General features: G+C 42.3%; 1 protein-coding gene across 5 annotated transcripts in view; it reads left to right on the forward strand.

Annotated features, from left to right (window-relative positions):
* The window catches only part of zbtb41 (zinc finger and BTB domain containing 41), a 20,026-nt gene extending 3,639 nt beyond the window's left edge, over positions 1-16,387 (forward strand). For all 5 annotated transcript variants that reach the window (XM_061838978.1, XM_061838980.1, XM_061838975.1 and 2 more), the window contains exons 3-11: positions 145-352; positions 3,098-3,173; positions 8,352-8,499; positions 9,696-9,825; positions 9,910-10,005; positions 10,069-10,175; positions 11,515-11,620; positions 11,696-11,784; positions 13,749-16,387. In XM_061838978.1, the coding sequence (XP_061694962.1) occupies positions 145-352; positions 3,098-3,173; positions 8,352-8,499; positions 9,696-9,825; positions 9,910-10,005; positions 10,069-10,175; positions 11,515-11,620; positions 11,696-11,784; positions 13,749-14,311 (1,523 nt within the window). In that variant the 3' untranslated portion in view covers positions 14,312-16,387. The remainder of the gene's footprint in view (positions 1-144; positions 353-3,097; positions 3,174-8,351; positions 8,500-9,695; positions 9,826-9,909; positions 10,006-10,068; positions 10,176-11,514; positions 11,621-11,695; positions 11,785-13,748) is intronic.
* Positions 16,388-16,611: the final 224 nt, after the last annotated feature.

Here is a 16,611-nt window from a genome sequence, read left to right on the forward strand (position 1 = left end):
CTTGAACATCTCCTGTGCTCCCCCCCCCCATATAATTACCACAACTACAGTGTGCAATTAGCTAACTAGCTATGCTTTAACTAGTGTATTTATAACTTCATGTTGTATTCCTCCTCCATCTTATTGTTGAATCCTTTATACCAGGGAAGTACGAGAGTCACACCAGAGTGCACACAAAAGAGAAACCCTTCCAGTGTGAAGTCTGTCTGCAGCGCTACTCCACCAAGTCCAACTTGACGGTCCATAGGAAAAAGCACACCGGCAACGCTCCCTTCCAGATGAAAGAGCACAAGTGTCCCTTCTGTAATAAACTTCACGCAAGTACAAAAACCCTGGCCAAGCATGTCAGGAGGTGAGTCCAGGTTTCCTCCACTTTAAAACAGATTCAAAAGCATTACAAAACATTTTGGGGCTTGATTTACAAAGTTTCTACAAGAATCTCCTGCCAGGGTAAGAGGCCAAACCCTGCTGTGAATAGAAAAAAAACTGCAATTAATTGACACCATCCCTAAAGGGATTTATAATTACATATTCTTCTTATAAAATGAGCTCATTAGGCATCAACACAATGGTTCTACCATGTACACGATCATGAACCCACGTTACATAAACAACTGTACTCAGCCATTAAATTATTCATCACAGACAACCCACGTTCGCATGATGCTTATCAGCAGTTTTAGCGAGCATTCTTACTTAAAGGTCCACTGTCATGAAATGCATGATTTTTAGTATGTTATTAATGAAAAAACATCAGACGGTAATGACCCAGCCGTTTTTTCACCACAAAACATGATTTTGACGTGTATGGCTTTTTGTAACTCCCGCCATGAAAATCCCTCTCGAGGGATTTGTTTTCGAGAAAAAGCAGGAAGTGACGTACAGGGCAGTAGAGTACTCAAGCGGTCTCGTCTGTTTCTACTAGTTTTACCTGGTGGAAGGTAGCTCGTTATTCCTTCGTGTTAGCCAAAATGCCGGCTTGTATTGCTGGATATTGCTTGAACGCTCTGGAGGATGGATTTGCTCTTCACACTTTTCCAAAAGATCCGGTTCGTCATGAAAAATGGATTGCACTGGTGCTAAAGATGAGAGCTTTCTGGGTTCCAAATGACAGGTAGTATTACTAGAAAAAAAAAAAAAAAACAATAGTTTGGAGGGGTGGCGGGGGGGCGTAATCCGTAACTCACTGGTGCTAAATGTGTCGACGTGCACATTGGAAGGCTTCCATGCAGCAGCCGCTGAAGGATGGCCTCCGCAGGCCTTGTTAATCGCCACCAACCTTGTCAACAAGACCAGCGGCTGGCTCGGCCTTGTCGACACAGCTTTAGCCGGGGTGGGTCGTCGCAGCGCCGGTCTGCGGTGGCTCATCTCCGCCGTGGAAGTGGATTGGACGGGGAGGCGGTTTGGCCCAGGCATCGTCATCGCTCGCGGACGGGGAGGCGGTTCAGCCGCAGCGTCATCATCGCTCGTGGGCGGCGTTGTTTTTATCACCGCCGCACGGAGGTGGATGTAGGTGGTTTGGCCGTGATCCACATATCATCTAAATATGGCTCGAAACGATAGGGTAATATTGCCCCGGTCACTTCACTTGGTTGTGAGATGTTGTCTTTGAAAAGAGCTTCCGTGTCAGAAGGGGGGTTCGTCTCCCATAGTAGGGGCCACAGCATGTTTTCAATGACGAAAGTCCTGAGTGTCGTCACGGGCAGTAGATGGAGCCAATATGGCAACCACTTGGATGTCGTCGAATGACACTTCTGCAACTTTGTGCATGGATGACGCGCTCTCCGCTCACATTTATTTTTTTGTATAGACATTGAAGTGAATAATGTTATATGTATTTTCCATTACAATATCTTTTTTAGAATGTTTATAGGGATGACACTTATGCTTTAAATGGCTACTGTCACGAAATGGATGATTTTTAGTATATTATTAATGAAAAAAAAAAAAAACAGCCAATATAGGCCCATGCGTTTTTTCACCACAAAGCATGATTTTAACGTATACTGCTTTTTGGAACTCCTGCCATGAAAATCCTCTCAAGGGATTTGTTTTCGAGAAGAAGCAGCAAGTGACGTAAAGGACAGAGGCGCCCCCAAGTGGACTCGTTTGTTTCCATTAGTTTTACCTCCAGGAAGGTAGCTTGTTGTTCCTTCATGTTAGCCAAAATGCCAGCTCATTGCATTGTTGGACATTGCTTGAACACTCGGGAGAACAGATTTACCCTTCGTAAGTTTGCAAGAGACCCGGTTCGTCATGAAAAATGGATTGCACGGGTGCAGAGGACGAGAGCTTTGTGGGTTCCAAATAACAGGTAGGTGTGTATACAGCTACTAAAAAAATAATAGATTGGGGCGGACCACATAATCGGTCTCTCATAACGTAACAAAAGATCCGTGTACGAAATATGTCGATGTGCTTTTCGGATAGCGGCGGGCTGCTGCGTCGCTTCGCCAGCGAAGTCTGCGCTTCGGGCTCGCGGACGGCGGGAGCTCTGAAGAACCCAGCCGAGAATGCCTCACTCAGCCGTGTGGTCGCAGTAAAGCGCCCCGTCTCGACTGGGGCGTCTATGAACAACCCCCTAAAGCAGCATAGCTCGGCTCCGCCATAAGCCACACCGGCTGGCTGCGATGAGCCGCAATGGCTCATCTCCGCCGCGGAAGTGGATCGGACCGGATGCGGTTTGGCCGTGATCGCATATCATCTGAATATGGCTCGAAACAATAGTTTAATATTGTCCCGAAGTCTCGAAACAATAGTGTAATATTGCCCTGGTAACTTCACTCGGTTGTGTGGTGTTCTCCTTTTCGAAAAGAGCTTCCGTGTCAGAAGGGGCGCGTTTGTCTCCCATAGTTAGGGTGCACCGCGTGTTTTTATCGGCGAATGTCCGGGTGACATCACGGACGGAGGATGCAGCCAATATGGCGACCACTTGGATATCGTACAATGACACTTCTGCAACTTTGCGCATGGATGACATTGAATTGAATAATGTTATATGTATTTTTCATTACAATATCTATTTTAGAATGTTTATAGGATGACACTTGGGCTTTAAATAACATCCTGATTGTTGTGTTATCCTCTGTACTGCCAGGTTCCACCCAGAACACCTCCAAGAGTTTCTCAGTAAGAGGAAGAAGAAGAAGAAGAGTGAAGGCTGGAAATGTCCTGTGAGGGCTGATCACATTTTTTTCTAAATTAGTCACACCTAAAGCTGATCATATACAGTGTCGTAAAAAAGCATTTACAACTTCTCAAATTCTTATTTTTGTGGAAAGTTTCCCCACTTTGTTTAAAATCATCAAACGAATTAAATATCAGACCAAGGTAAGCCAAGTTGACAAAAACGGGGTTTTAAAATGGAAAAGAACTACGCAAAGATAGCTGCCCTTGTTTGAAAAAGTAGTGTCTTCCTGAAGGAAATAGCTGGTTTGGAAAATCAAGTGTTTTCAATAACTGCCGATGAGTTTTCTACACCTCTGTGGAGATACTTTGGCCCATTCTTTCTTGCACAATGGTTTTACTCTGGTAACAATGGGGGGTTTTCAAGCACAAACAAGGTCATCCCACAGCATTTCAATTGGACTACTCCACTCGGAAATGTTTTTGTTTTCTTCCGACCTATTCAGAATTTGATTTACTGGTGTGTTTTTTTGGATCATTGTCCTACTGCGGTTGGACACGAAAGAAGGAGAAAAGGATCTCTACAGGTTGGCCAGACAGAGGGATAGAGATGGGAAGGATGTGCAGCAGGTCAGGGTGATTAAGGATAGAGATGGAAATGTGTTGACTGGTGCCGGTAGTGTGCTAAATAGATGGAAAGAATACTTTGAGAAGTTGATGAATGAAGAAAATGAGAGAGAAGGAAGAGTTGAAGAGGCAAGAGTGAAGGACCAGGAAGTGGAAATGATTACTAAGGGGGAAGTCAGAAAGGCACTACAAAGGATGAAAACTGGAAAGGCAGTTGGTCCTGATGACATACCGGTAGAGGTATGGAAGCAATTTGGAGAGATGGCTGTGGAGTTTTTGACCAACTTATTCAACAGAATACTAGCGGGCGAAAAGATGCCTGAAGAATGGAGGAAAAGTGTTCTAGTTCCCATTTTTAAGAACAAAGGGGATGTTCAGAGCTGTGGGAACTATAGCGGAATAAAGTTGATGAGCCACACAATGAAGTTATGGGAAAGAGTAGTGGAGGCTAGACTCAGGACAGAAGTAAGTATCTGCGAGCAACAGTATGGTTTCATGCCTAGAAAGAGTACCACAGATGCATTATTTGCCTTGAGGATGCTCGTGGAAAAGTACAGAGAAGGTCAGAAGGAGCTACATTGTGTCTTTGTGGATCTAGAGAAGGCCTATGACAGAGTACCAAGAGAGGAACTGTGGTACTGCATGCGTAAGTCTGGTGTGGCAGAGAAGTATGTTAAAGTAGTACAGGACATGTATGATGGCAGCAGAACAATGGTGAGGTGTGCCTTAGGTGTGACAGAGGAATTTAAGGTGGAGGTGGGACTGCATCAGGGATCAGCTCTGAGCCCCTTCCTGTTTGCAGTGGTAATGGATAGGCTGACAGATGAGGTTAGACTGGAATCCCCTTGGACCATGATGTTCGCAGATGATATTGTGATCTGCAGTGAAAGCAGGGAGCACGCGGAGGAACAATTAGAAAGATGGTGGCACGCACTGGAAAGGAGAGGAATGAAGATTAGCCGAAGTAAAACAGAATATATGTGCGTGAATGAGAAAAGTGGAGGGGGAAGAGTGAGGCTACAGGGAGAAGAGATAGCGAGGGTCGACGACTTCAAATACTTGGGGTCAACAATACAGAGCAATGGAGAGTGTGGTCAGGAAGTGAAGAAACGGGTCCAAGCAGGTTGGAACAGCTGGCGAAAGGTGTCTGGTGTGTTATGTGACAGAAGAGTGTCTGCTAGGATGAAGGGCAAAGTTTACAAAACAGTGGTGAGGCCGGCCATGATGTACGGATTAGAGACGGTGGCACTGAAGAAACAACAGGAATCTGAACTGGAGGTGGCAGAAATGAAGATGTTGAGGTTCTCGCTCGGAGTGACCAGGTTGGATAGGATTAGAAATGAGCTCATTAGAGGGACAGCCAAAGCTGGATGTTTTGGAGACAAGATTCGAGAGAGCAGACTTCGATGGTTTGGACATGTTCAGAGGCGAGAGAGAGAGTGAGTATATTGGTAGAAGGATGCTGAGGATGGAGCTCCCAGGCAAAAGAGCGAGAGGAAGACCAAAGAGAAGGTTTATGGATGTGGTGAGGGAAGACATGAGGGCAGTTGGGGTTAGAGAGGAAGATGCAGGAGATAGGCTAAGATGGCAAAAGATGACACGCTGTGGCGACCCCTAACGGGACAAGCCGAAAGGAAAAGAAGAAGAAGAAAAGAAGTCCTACTGCAAAACCCAAGTGGGGTTCAGCCTGAGGTCACAAACAGATGGCCAAACATTCTCCTTCAGGATATTCTGGGAAAGGAACAAAAATTAATGGCTGTGTCAACGACAGGAAGCTGTCCAGGTCTTGAAGGAACAAAGCAGCCCCAGTCCATTGTATCACTACGACTATGTTGACTGTTTATCCATCCATTCATCCATCCATTTTCTTTGCTGCTAATCCTCACAAGGGTCGCGGGGAGTGCTGGAGCCTATCCCAGCTGTCAACCGGCGGGAGGCGGGGTATATCCTGAACTGGTCGCAAATCACATGGCAAATACAGACAAACAATCACACTCACAATCAGACCTAGGGGCAATTTAGAGTGTCCAATTAATGTTGCATGTTTTTGTGATGTGGAATGAAACCGGAGTGCCCAGAGAAAACCCACGCAAGCACGGGGAGAACATGCAAACTCCACACTTGGAGGGCCGGGATTGAACCTGGGTCCTCACAACTGTGAGGCCAATGCTTTACCAGCGGATCCACCGTTCCGCTTGACTGTTTATGTGAAGTATTTTTTTTTTTAAATGCTGTTTGAAATTTGCTGCACATGTAATGATACAGGTAGCACGGTGGATCATCTGGAAAGCGTTGGCTTCACAGTTCTGAGATCCTGGGTTCAATCCCGGCCCCGCCTGTGTGGAGTTTTCATGTTCTCACTGTGTATGCTTGGGTTTTCTCCAGGCACTCCGGTTTCCTCCCACATCCCAAAAACATGCAACATTAGTTGGACACTCTAATTGTGATTGTGAGCGCGGCTGTTTGTCTCTATGTGCCCTGTGATTGGCTGGCGACCAGTTCAGCGTGTACCCCGCCTCCTGCCTGGTGACAGCTGGGATAGGCTTCAGCACTCCCCGCGACCCTTTGAGGATAAGCGGCTAAGAAAATGGATGGATGAATGGAGGAAACGATACACACCAGTACTTATTTTCAACTCGTCAGTCCATGGAATATTTTCCTAAAACTCTTTGGAATAATTCAGATTCATTTTTTTTTTTTGCAAAACTAAGACAAGCCTTTATTGTCTTTTTTGTCAGCACTGATTTGTTTACACTTTGCAACTCAGCCATGGGTGCCAGTTTTGCCCAGTCCTTTTTTTTTTTTTTTTTTTTTTTAATTAATTTGTCATGAACACTAACCTCAACTTAGGCTAAGGAAGTCTGCAGTTCTTTCGAAGTTGTCCTCAATTGACCCCTCCGTACAGGGCACTTAACCACGCCTCCTGAAGTGACGTCACGCCACGTGCGCTGACGTAAGACAAACAGTAAAAATGGCAAATACAATACATTCTGAACTGAGACAGACTCCATGCTTCTGATTTCATTCAAATCAACGATATATTATAGATTCTAAACACAATACATTCTTAACTGAGAGAGACGCCATGCTTCTAATTTCATTCAATCATTCACACGTAGCAATGTTATGCTAGCGGAAAACGTCTCATTCATTTATACGAGACGTGTATTAAAAATCAAATTTAGGGCATATCTTCGTGCAAACACCGTCTGGTTAAGCTTCTGGCCGCGAGCCAGCAAGAAATCAATACGTTTGTGCAGTCCGATCATCGCAAAATATCGCTCAACAAAGAATAAGTGTGTCAATCGTTCACACGTAGCGGTGTTATGCTAGCGGAGAACGTCTCATTCATTTATACGAGACGTGTATTAAAAATCAAATTTAGGGCATATCTTCGTGCAAACACCGTCTGGTTAAGCTTCGGCCGCAAGCCAGCAAGAAATCGATACGTTTGTGCAGTCCGATCATCGCTAAATATCGCTCAACAAAGAATAAGTGTGTCAATCGTTCACACGCAGCAGTGTTATGCTAGCGAAGAACTTCGAATTCATTTATACGAGACGTATTGAAAATCAAATATAGGGCATACCTTCGTGCAAACATATGTGTTCCGGTTGATATTAGATGGATTTAGTTGATGATGCGGTCTTCCACAAAGTTTGATCCATCGAAGGCATTTTTCGTACTGGGTCTTCGGTTTTGGAAAGGTTACGAATCGAACTCCACCAACTAGCCTTTCAGGATACCTGTCGTCACTATTACAAAGTCCGTGACGACACCTCTTAACCATATTTTTTGTTAAATAACCCAAATACGCGATAAAACGCTAACTAAACCTATACTGGACCATGCAATGTTGTCTGAGAAAATGGCGGGAGCAAAAACGGGCTTTGGTTTATGCAGATCTCTGGCCTCTGATTAGTCAGTGACGCGGATTGTGCAATATCCACGGAGGGGTCAATTCCTTTTTGGCCTTTGGATAGGTCATTGCTGTTCTCTTGGGGTAATCGTTGTGGGGTCATTACTATTTTACTTTTTCTTCGTTTGAGGATAATGACTTTCAACATGGATTTAAAAAAAATATTTAGAAATGGCTTTGTAACCCTTTCCAGACTGATTAAGGTCCATTATTTTACTTCTTGTCTGTTGCTGATTTTTTTGGGGTGGGGATCGTGGCATTTCATTGGTGCATTTTGAGATCTTTTGTCCAATTTCATTTTGTTAAGACCAGTTCTGTTTAAGTGATTTCTTGGTTGAATAATGAACATGTCCGGAGGTAATTGAGCTTGGATGGGGTCAGTGAAAATGAACAAAAATGTGATTAGCCTCAGTAAATTAAGGTTTTAAAATGGGCTAATACTTTTTCCATACACACTATGTACAATTTTTTTTTCCCCTAAATAAACCAATCATTTAGAGATATCCTTTGTCTGATATATGCATTTGTTTCACAATGTTAAAATGGGAAAACAATGCAAAAAATATTAGTTGTAGAAGGTGGCAAATATTGTTCATTGCAGTGTAATACTAGTTACCAACAAAAAATGTATTCTATGAGACCAGAACTTGAGTCCCTCTCTCTTTTCTTTCTGAACCAGATTTGCCCAAAGTCTTTCACCCGCAGGCCTCACTTGCAGGAGCATATGATCCTGCACACTCAAGACCGGCCGTTCAAATGTGCTTTTTGCGATGAATACTTCAGGTCCAGGTTTGCTCGGCTCAAGCACCAAGAAAAGTACCACCTTGGTGAGCTGTATGACGATTACTTTGTTTACAATCACGTGTGTCATTCTAACTGCATTAAAGCCTTGATTAGAGTTTAAATTGTATGATAAATATTGTGAATACATTGGAACGTTTAAAGCAAATTGTTACTTTAGTTGTTGGAAATTAAATGAAGTTTTGTCGTTGTAAATCTGTTCACTCTACACTTAATTTTAAGTAACATTTTAACCTTAATCAGAGGTGTAAAAATAACCACTTTAATGAACCACTGTTTTAATGTGGAGGGGGAAAAAGTGAAATCCATTTAAAAATATTTGATCAAACAACTGAATAATTAAAATGAATTATAACCAATACAAAACCACATGATTTTTATTTTTATCATAAACTGCATTCTTTCCAATCAATAAATAAAATTTGCTTTATTTAATAAAATGAACCATTTTACATTACAAAACCGTAAAATATTGTAGCTGTATAATTAAATATAAATGAAGTAGAAAATGAGCAGGAATATCTAAAAAAAACATTTTATCAAATGTTTAAAAATGACCAAGAATCATTGTATTATTACCTCATCTATGCATGACCTATTTTAAAATTCAAATATGGTAAGAGAACATGAGTAAAATTAGTCTTACATTCATCATATCTTTTAAAAACATTTTATTATTCATTCATTCCCCTTCTAATCTGCTTATCTTGACTAAAGTCCTAGGTGTGCTGGAGCCTATCCCAGCTATCTTCAGGTTACAACCCAAAATTGTCACCAGCCAATCGCAGGCCACTTCTAAACAACCAACTATGCCCACCTACATTTGAATTTATGAACAATTCAGTCTTCAATTTACCTAACCTGCATGTTTTTGGGATGTGGGAGGAAACCGGAGTGCCCGGAAAAAACCCACACAGGCACGGGGAAAACATGCAAAATCAACACATGCGGGGCCAAGATTTGAACCCTGGTCCTCAGAACTGTGATGCGGATGTGCTAACCAGTCGGTCAACATCCCACCGCATTTTTATGAAATTATTAAATGAATATTTGCATGAATTATTATATTATTAAAATAATTTTACTTCAACTCGGACATGATTTTTTACAACCCCCAGCTACATGGCTTCAATTTGAAAATAAATAAATAAATTTAAAAAAACTCCCCTTTGAATACAAATGCTTTCCCACCCCTTGGGTCAAAATGTTTACTCATTTTCAGGACCTTTTCCTTGTGAAATCTGCGGCCGAAATTTCAACGACAGCGGCAACAGGAGGAAGCACATCGAATGCACACATGGAGGCAAAAGAAAGTGGACGTGCTTTGTCTGTGGCAAATCAGTGAGGGAAAGGTGGGAAAGAATCTTGTCCACACCGGTACGTTTGATATTTCCTAGCTTCTTTCAAGTCAGCCGTGTTCTATTCCCACCTTGCAGAACCACGTTGCGCGAGCACATGCGGATCCACAGTGGCGAGAAGCCTCACCTATGTGGTCTCTGTGGGCAAAGTTTTCGCCATAAGAGCTCATACAGGTGGGTCAAGGAAGATTTTATTTTTGAGATGTGAATTTCCTGGCAATTCTGCCTTTTTGACAGGCTCCACATGAGAATGCACCGCAATGACAGGCGCTACGAGTGCCATGAATGTGGGAAGACCTTCTTACGCCATGATCACCTGACCAAACATCAGCAAACCCACTCTGGTACAATTCTCTTCAATGTCCAGTTATCTTAATCATTAATTTAGTTAATTTGTTAATCATTCATTAGCCTCATAACATCGCAGTGAAATAAAATATCACTTCCAGTTTGCTCAAAAACAAGAGGAAAACAAGAAATCAAATTTGGAATATATTACTGTGCTGCCTTGAGATACAAGTTTCATTTATTCCTTGTCCATGCTTGTAACTCAAAACACTCATATCTCTAAACTGACTCATTTCACAAATGAATCAGTAAGATGCAGTAATACTAATCATTTTTCACGTCTGTTTATTTTGACAGTTAACTTTAGCTGGGCGTGACAATGAACCGCTTGAATTGTTGATGATCTGCCAAACTGCCGCTTGTTGTGAATTCAGATGAGTTCAATGCCACGAGAGCCCCTCATAAATTGGTGGTGACTTGAATTGGCATTTGAGACTGCAGAAATCAGAATTTTTAGATTCAAATCACGGTCAAAGAATATCGTTCTTTGGCAAGGGCTGCAATTGCTGCATTTATTTCAAAAAATGCAGAGTATGGTACAATGTTTGCTCTGTTGCTGTGCCTATGGACGACACGATTATGATCTACTGTGCATCTGTAGCGGCGACCTGTCCTTTCTACTGGCAACCATTCTGTCTGTTTTGCACTCAATCAACGTCAGATTCTACCTCACTACAAACGTTGGTGGATTTTTTTGGGGGGGAAGCATTATCTAATCTGGAAACAATTTTGTAGTGTTTAAAGGGAAAACTAATGAAATATACAAGTCAAAAATGGCATTCAGAATCTCTCAGCGGTGTTTATGTTGGTAAGTAGTAAAAGTACTAACATAGTGCTCAGTGGTACTACTAAACATGTTGTTGCTTGAATCGCATTTTAATATTTATTAATTAGCCAACCTGTTCAAAATATTTCTAGCTATGCAAATAAATCAGTTTTTTGTTTTCCTATATGCTACACACAGACACAGAAAAAAATTAACCCCTTTTTAAATTCAGCTACTTCAAAATCAAAGTTTCACTCAACAGTTTTCCATGAAAGAAATAAACCAAACTTTTGTATTTTTCACAATGACATCTTCATATTTTTTGTAAAGTACAAGAAGTACCGATTCGATTCCAATTTGGATGTCATTTTTCACGTCAATACAAATAGTGATTCGGCATTTAGAGTGCAAGTCCAAGCCCAAACTGCCACCATCCAGCGCTCGTACCTCAAGTTTGTGCATGCAAGTTCAAATGACAACTCATATTTTGTAAAACTTACAAGTTCCATCATTCGTATCTCAAAGCATCACTTTTTATGAGTATTTCTACCACACCTGCTTCATTTCAGGTGAAAAAGCACATCAGTGTGAAGAATGCGGGAAGTGTTTCAGACGCCAGGATCACTTAGCTGTCCACTACAGAACTGTTCATTTGGGAGAGAAAGTGTGGCAGAAGTATGTTGTCGACATATAAAGACATTCATCGTCTTTTAGTAGGAAAAAAAAACGTTTCCCTTCATATTCTTGTAGGTATAAAACAGCCACACATCAATGTGAGGTCTGCAAGAAAGAATTTAAGGGAAAGTCCAGTCTGGAAATGCACTTCAGGACCCACTCAGGTAATTGCCTTAATCAGTACTGAGTACTAAAGGCAGTGTAAAACATAGTCTATGTTTTTCTTGATTTATTAAATTGTACAAATAAAAATGTGCACTTTAGCTGGGATTTCGAAGCAACAACCGTCATACAGCGGGATGACTGTATCTGTACTCAGTGATGATAAATTGCAGGGACTCTTTGGGTTCAGGGGTGGAACTCATTGCTGATTCTTATTCCAGGCATGAGCATCCTAGGACTCACATAGTCTCAAGTATGAAATGATCTGTGAAGGAAGTTGTTTTGTGGTGAATAATTGGCATCCTGAATACAGTGGTATACCTAACTCATGTTGGTGCTGGATGCCTGATGTTGATTTGATACAATCTGATCATCTCTGTTTTAAGTATTTTGTCGGCATCTTGCGGCCTCCATTCGGAGTTACAAACCTTTTAGGGTCGCCATTGTCCCTATTGCCTGTAAATAGAGCTCGTGCACCTACGTCATAAAATCATGTGACTTTTGTTTGTTGCCATATTGCCAGTCTAAGAAAGCAGTGTTCAATGCTACGTCGGTTGGAGACGACACGAAAATATGTTTATAGCACGACGCACAGAGTTTTGTCCGATACAGTTAAACATTCAGAAGGTGATAATAAACGAAGGTACGTGGACAAATGAGAGACACTTGGCATGGAGGACCCATATTTAGTACCGAAGTCGATGTTTTCGCCGATGATAAATTGGAGTGTTAATTCCCTTCCGCTTGTCTTGGACAACTGGATATACACATGTATCTGGTGAGTAAATCGTCGAGATTTACACGGAAAAGTTTGAAAGCATATAAAAGTCTGGACGCATACAAATACTTTGTTGGAATAAATCTGACATAGTGACAGGTTGACGGCTCGTAAACATGCGTATTCGGCTTGTTACGAGTTCGTGTAGGTGGGCGTGTGTGTTGTGTGAGTGAGACGGACTACGCATGAGTTTTTGGTCAGAAGCAAGTGTAAGAGGAAAAAGAAAGTTGATTCATGGCGACCGGGAACTGTTGTGTGCAAAAAGATAATAATGCGAGTATAACAGCAAGTCGATGGTTCGTGATTTTACTACCATTGAGCTTCGGAGTTGCGACGCGAGAAGGGAGTTAACCCGAAGAGGGAAACCGCGGCCCCGGAGAAGGCGTCTCCCCTGCATCTCCCGACCACGGTCAGGCCGCCGGAGGAGGAACGGTTAACACTGGCAACCACGAAGGGACTTTCTCAGATTGTCTAAGGAGTGGGGAGCTTCGTCTCTTTTCACCAGAATTAGTTAAAGTACTTGCTTTATTCCCCGGAGTTAAGGTAACAAGTGATGGCTTCTGCAACAGGCTACACATTAACCAATGCTGGAATCCATCGGTCTTTTCAGTGAGTATCCAATATTTAAATAAATGACACCTGGTTTTACACAAAACGTATTCATTAACTTTGGTAAAAAAAAAAAGGATGGGGAGTTGGCTCCAACGCACGGAAATGTATTGCGGCCACACACACACCTCTAAACCTCTCTGCGATTGACTTTTTTTTTTTTTTTAAATACGCATCAACTTGGCATTATAAATACTTCGTAATTTGAGATTGAGAAGAATAATTCCTACCTGAAATGAACTGATCGCTGCACAGGTGTATGTATTTGGTTGGGCACCAACCATCACGTTTAATTGCCGAAGTCCATCTATCTTTTCTGGTCTTTTCAATTGGTATTCCTTAGAATTATCTCTTTGAATATCTGTCTCGTCTGTTGTAACAACCAACACCACAACAAGTCTTGGGCATTATAAATATTCTCCTCCAGTTTAATGTCTCCCGCAATGTCGAGCAGCTGTGTTGGACTGGCAATATGGCGCCGTGAAAATGGTGACGTCACGTGCACAAGCTCTATAATGGATGTTCTCTGTAGACTTTTTTTTTTGTTTGTGTGTAATTTGTCTGATTTTGGTGTGAAAGGTGAGAAACCCTTCAGTTGTCCGGAGTGCCACCAGACGTTTCGCATCAAGAAGACCTTGACGAAGCACATGGTGATCCACTCGGACGTCCGCCCTTTCAACTGCCAACAGTGCAATGCTACCTTCAAGAGAAAAGACAAGCTCAAATATCACGTGGACCACGTGCACAGCACCCGCTTTCTCGACCAACCCTTCGGAACCATAAGCCAGGACAAGATAGGCCCGGATGCTTTTAGACCAGAACCAAAGTCGACACCAACAAACGTCTGTATGACTGGTGCTTTAAACCCTGTCCAGATGGCTGCTGGACCCGGGCAAAACCAACTGGACGCTCATGTGAGCATGCGGACTGAAGAACAGCAGTCCAGTTCTGGTTACCAGAGCTCAGAGCTGGCCTTTTTAGAGAAGTACACACTTGCCCCCCAGTCGGCAGACATTATTCCCTCTGTGAGACCTGATCAGATGCTAGACACCCGAGAGCAGGCTTATCTGGGAACACTACTCAATTTAGATTCTACTTCCTCCGTGGAGAACATATCAAACTCTGACCAAAGTCACCGGTGAAACATTGCAAAGCTAAAGAGAAACAGAAGTATCTTTACATGTGATCACTCATAATTCCAGCACGACCTTGACTTCAAGGTCCCGTGACATTAAAATGTTTTTTTTTCCATTTTTTTACCGTTTTATGCATAATGTAGCTCAACATTTGACGCGACGTGAGTGGGGCGAGTACGCGAATATTCCGCTCCTTCGTCTATTCACTTGGCCTGAGAAGATTTGAACTGCGAGCCCCAAATTGCGTCTTTACAGTCAATTTGTGTCAAGTGTGGTAAGCACAGGGCCACCGTGAGGAACTGGACTTGCCGCTGGCCGCCCAAAACACTTTGTAGGGTGCCCCTCGGTGTTGGCCAGGCTGGATTTCAAAGGGGAAGAAGAGGAAAACGATCATCCATAAGATACAAAATATTTTGTCTCTCAATCTGATATTTTCATATGTTGAGATAGGCATAAGTAAAAAAAAAGTCCACATAAATTTTGGATACAAACGATCCGTTTTCTGACATTTCGGTGTGAGTGCCCATATATGGAAAACTGTTTATAATGTCCACCCGTGCATCCATCTTCTATTGCTTGTCACGAACCAACGGTGCATGGGCGGACCCAAATGCAGTACTCCAAGACGAAGACATGATGTTCAGTGGGTTTTATTATAAACGAAAGTTGTGCACGACAACATAGTCTAAGAAGGCAGAATCCAAAACACAAGAAACAATGTCCGATAACTATGAGCATAACCAAAAGCGTGACTGGGCTATAATGGCGCAGTGGTGGAGTAACCCTGGATGCGGGAAAGCATACTCAACAAATTGGCAAAAACCAGTGACAAAACTCCAACTTAAACACGTTGTCTAATCACAGTGCCTCATGTGACACAGCCGTGACCGGCGACGCGTGTCAGAGATGAAACATCTCAGAGCGGTGGGCAGGCCACGCCCCTCTTGGCCGTGGTCCTGCCTTGCTCTTGACATTGCTTATCCGAAGTCAGGTTGCAGTGGGGACACCCAGACTTCCCTTTCTCCAGCCACTTCATCCGTAATATTTGAGAGTTGGTTATGATATTTGCAGAGGTTGAAGTAGGATAAGTAGAGATGTCAACGTAAATCAAAAGGGGGGAGGAAGTGAATTGTTGTGACGGCAGTGGCCATTCATGGCACATTTGGGATGTGAGCGTGCTGAATGGTACCAAGATGGGAGCAGCATTTAATGTGGCACAAAAGAAGTGAATGCACGTGCACTGTTGATGCATACTCCCATGATCAAACTCAGGCAAGGGACACAAGCTGAAACAAACCTTTGCGTACAGTGTTGCCTTAGCAACAGATCCCACGTCAGAAGATCCAAAGTCGACATCACAATCTGTCTCTCTTGTCTGTCCGACCTGGGTCTGGATCTTTTTCTCATCCTCTCCACTTTGATGTTGGGATATATTAAAGATGTCTGAGGGCCACCTCAGCAGCAGTCTTGGCCTTCATAGTCTTGATGATGAGGACTTTGGTATGTTGTGAGGGGTCATGTTGCACTTCACATGAAGGGTCTGGTGTGTGTGGATACTTTTTATACACTCATGGGAAAGTGCCAATTGCAGTACTGGACACAAATGAAGCTTTTAACTTGTGAGTGGTTGCATCATTTTGTACATGATGAGACTTGTTGTCCAGGTTAAAACAGACATTATGTGCTAGACCAACCTGTAAACATCGGCTCACGTTTTGATTATTTCATATTACACCTAGTCATTAACGTAAAAGCACTTTATATCTAAATGAATGAACCATTTGCTACACTTGTATTCTTTAAAAAAGTTTAAATGCCATTTAAAATTACCGTCTTTATGCAACAAGACTTCTGTCAATGATTATAGTGAGCCAAAATTTGATTAGGTTAACAACTTGGTCACAGAGCAAATGAATGAAATTGCATATAAATTCTCATTAATTCAATTCTTCCAATTCTTACATTGTATCTCTTGCTTGAATTTAGCCCAAGCCTAGCAAGAGTCATGCACTTTTATTGTCACTTGTTGTGAACAGTGAATCTGAAAAAAACTTCCTGTTGAATTAATAAACATGTGGTAAAAACTGGAATTTATGTATTCACTGCACTTCAAACAATATATTTTTTAAAATTATAAATCTTCCCAGGTTTTCCCATTCTACTTCCACATTTCTGAACACAAGAAAAAAAAAATATTAGTAATAATGCATCACACTTATGTCGACACTTTGCAATTTTACATCACCCAACTTCAGTGTTAAAGTGTTAAACCCATTGAGGAAATAAATGAAGCAATTCTAAATGTT

This window comes from Syngnathoides biaculeatus, chromosome 13 (assembly GCF_019802595.1).
Source record: "Syngnathoides biaculeatus isolate LvHL_M chromosome 13, ASM1980259v1, whole genome shotgun sequence".
NCBI classification, from domain to species: domain Eukaryota; kingdom Metazoa; phylum Chordata; class Actinopteri; order Syngnathiformes; family Syngnathidae; genus Syngnathoides; species Syngnathoides biaculeatus.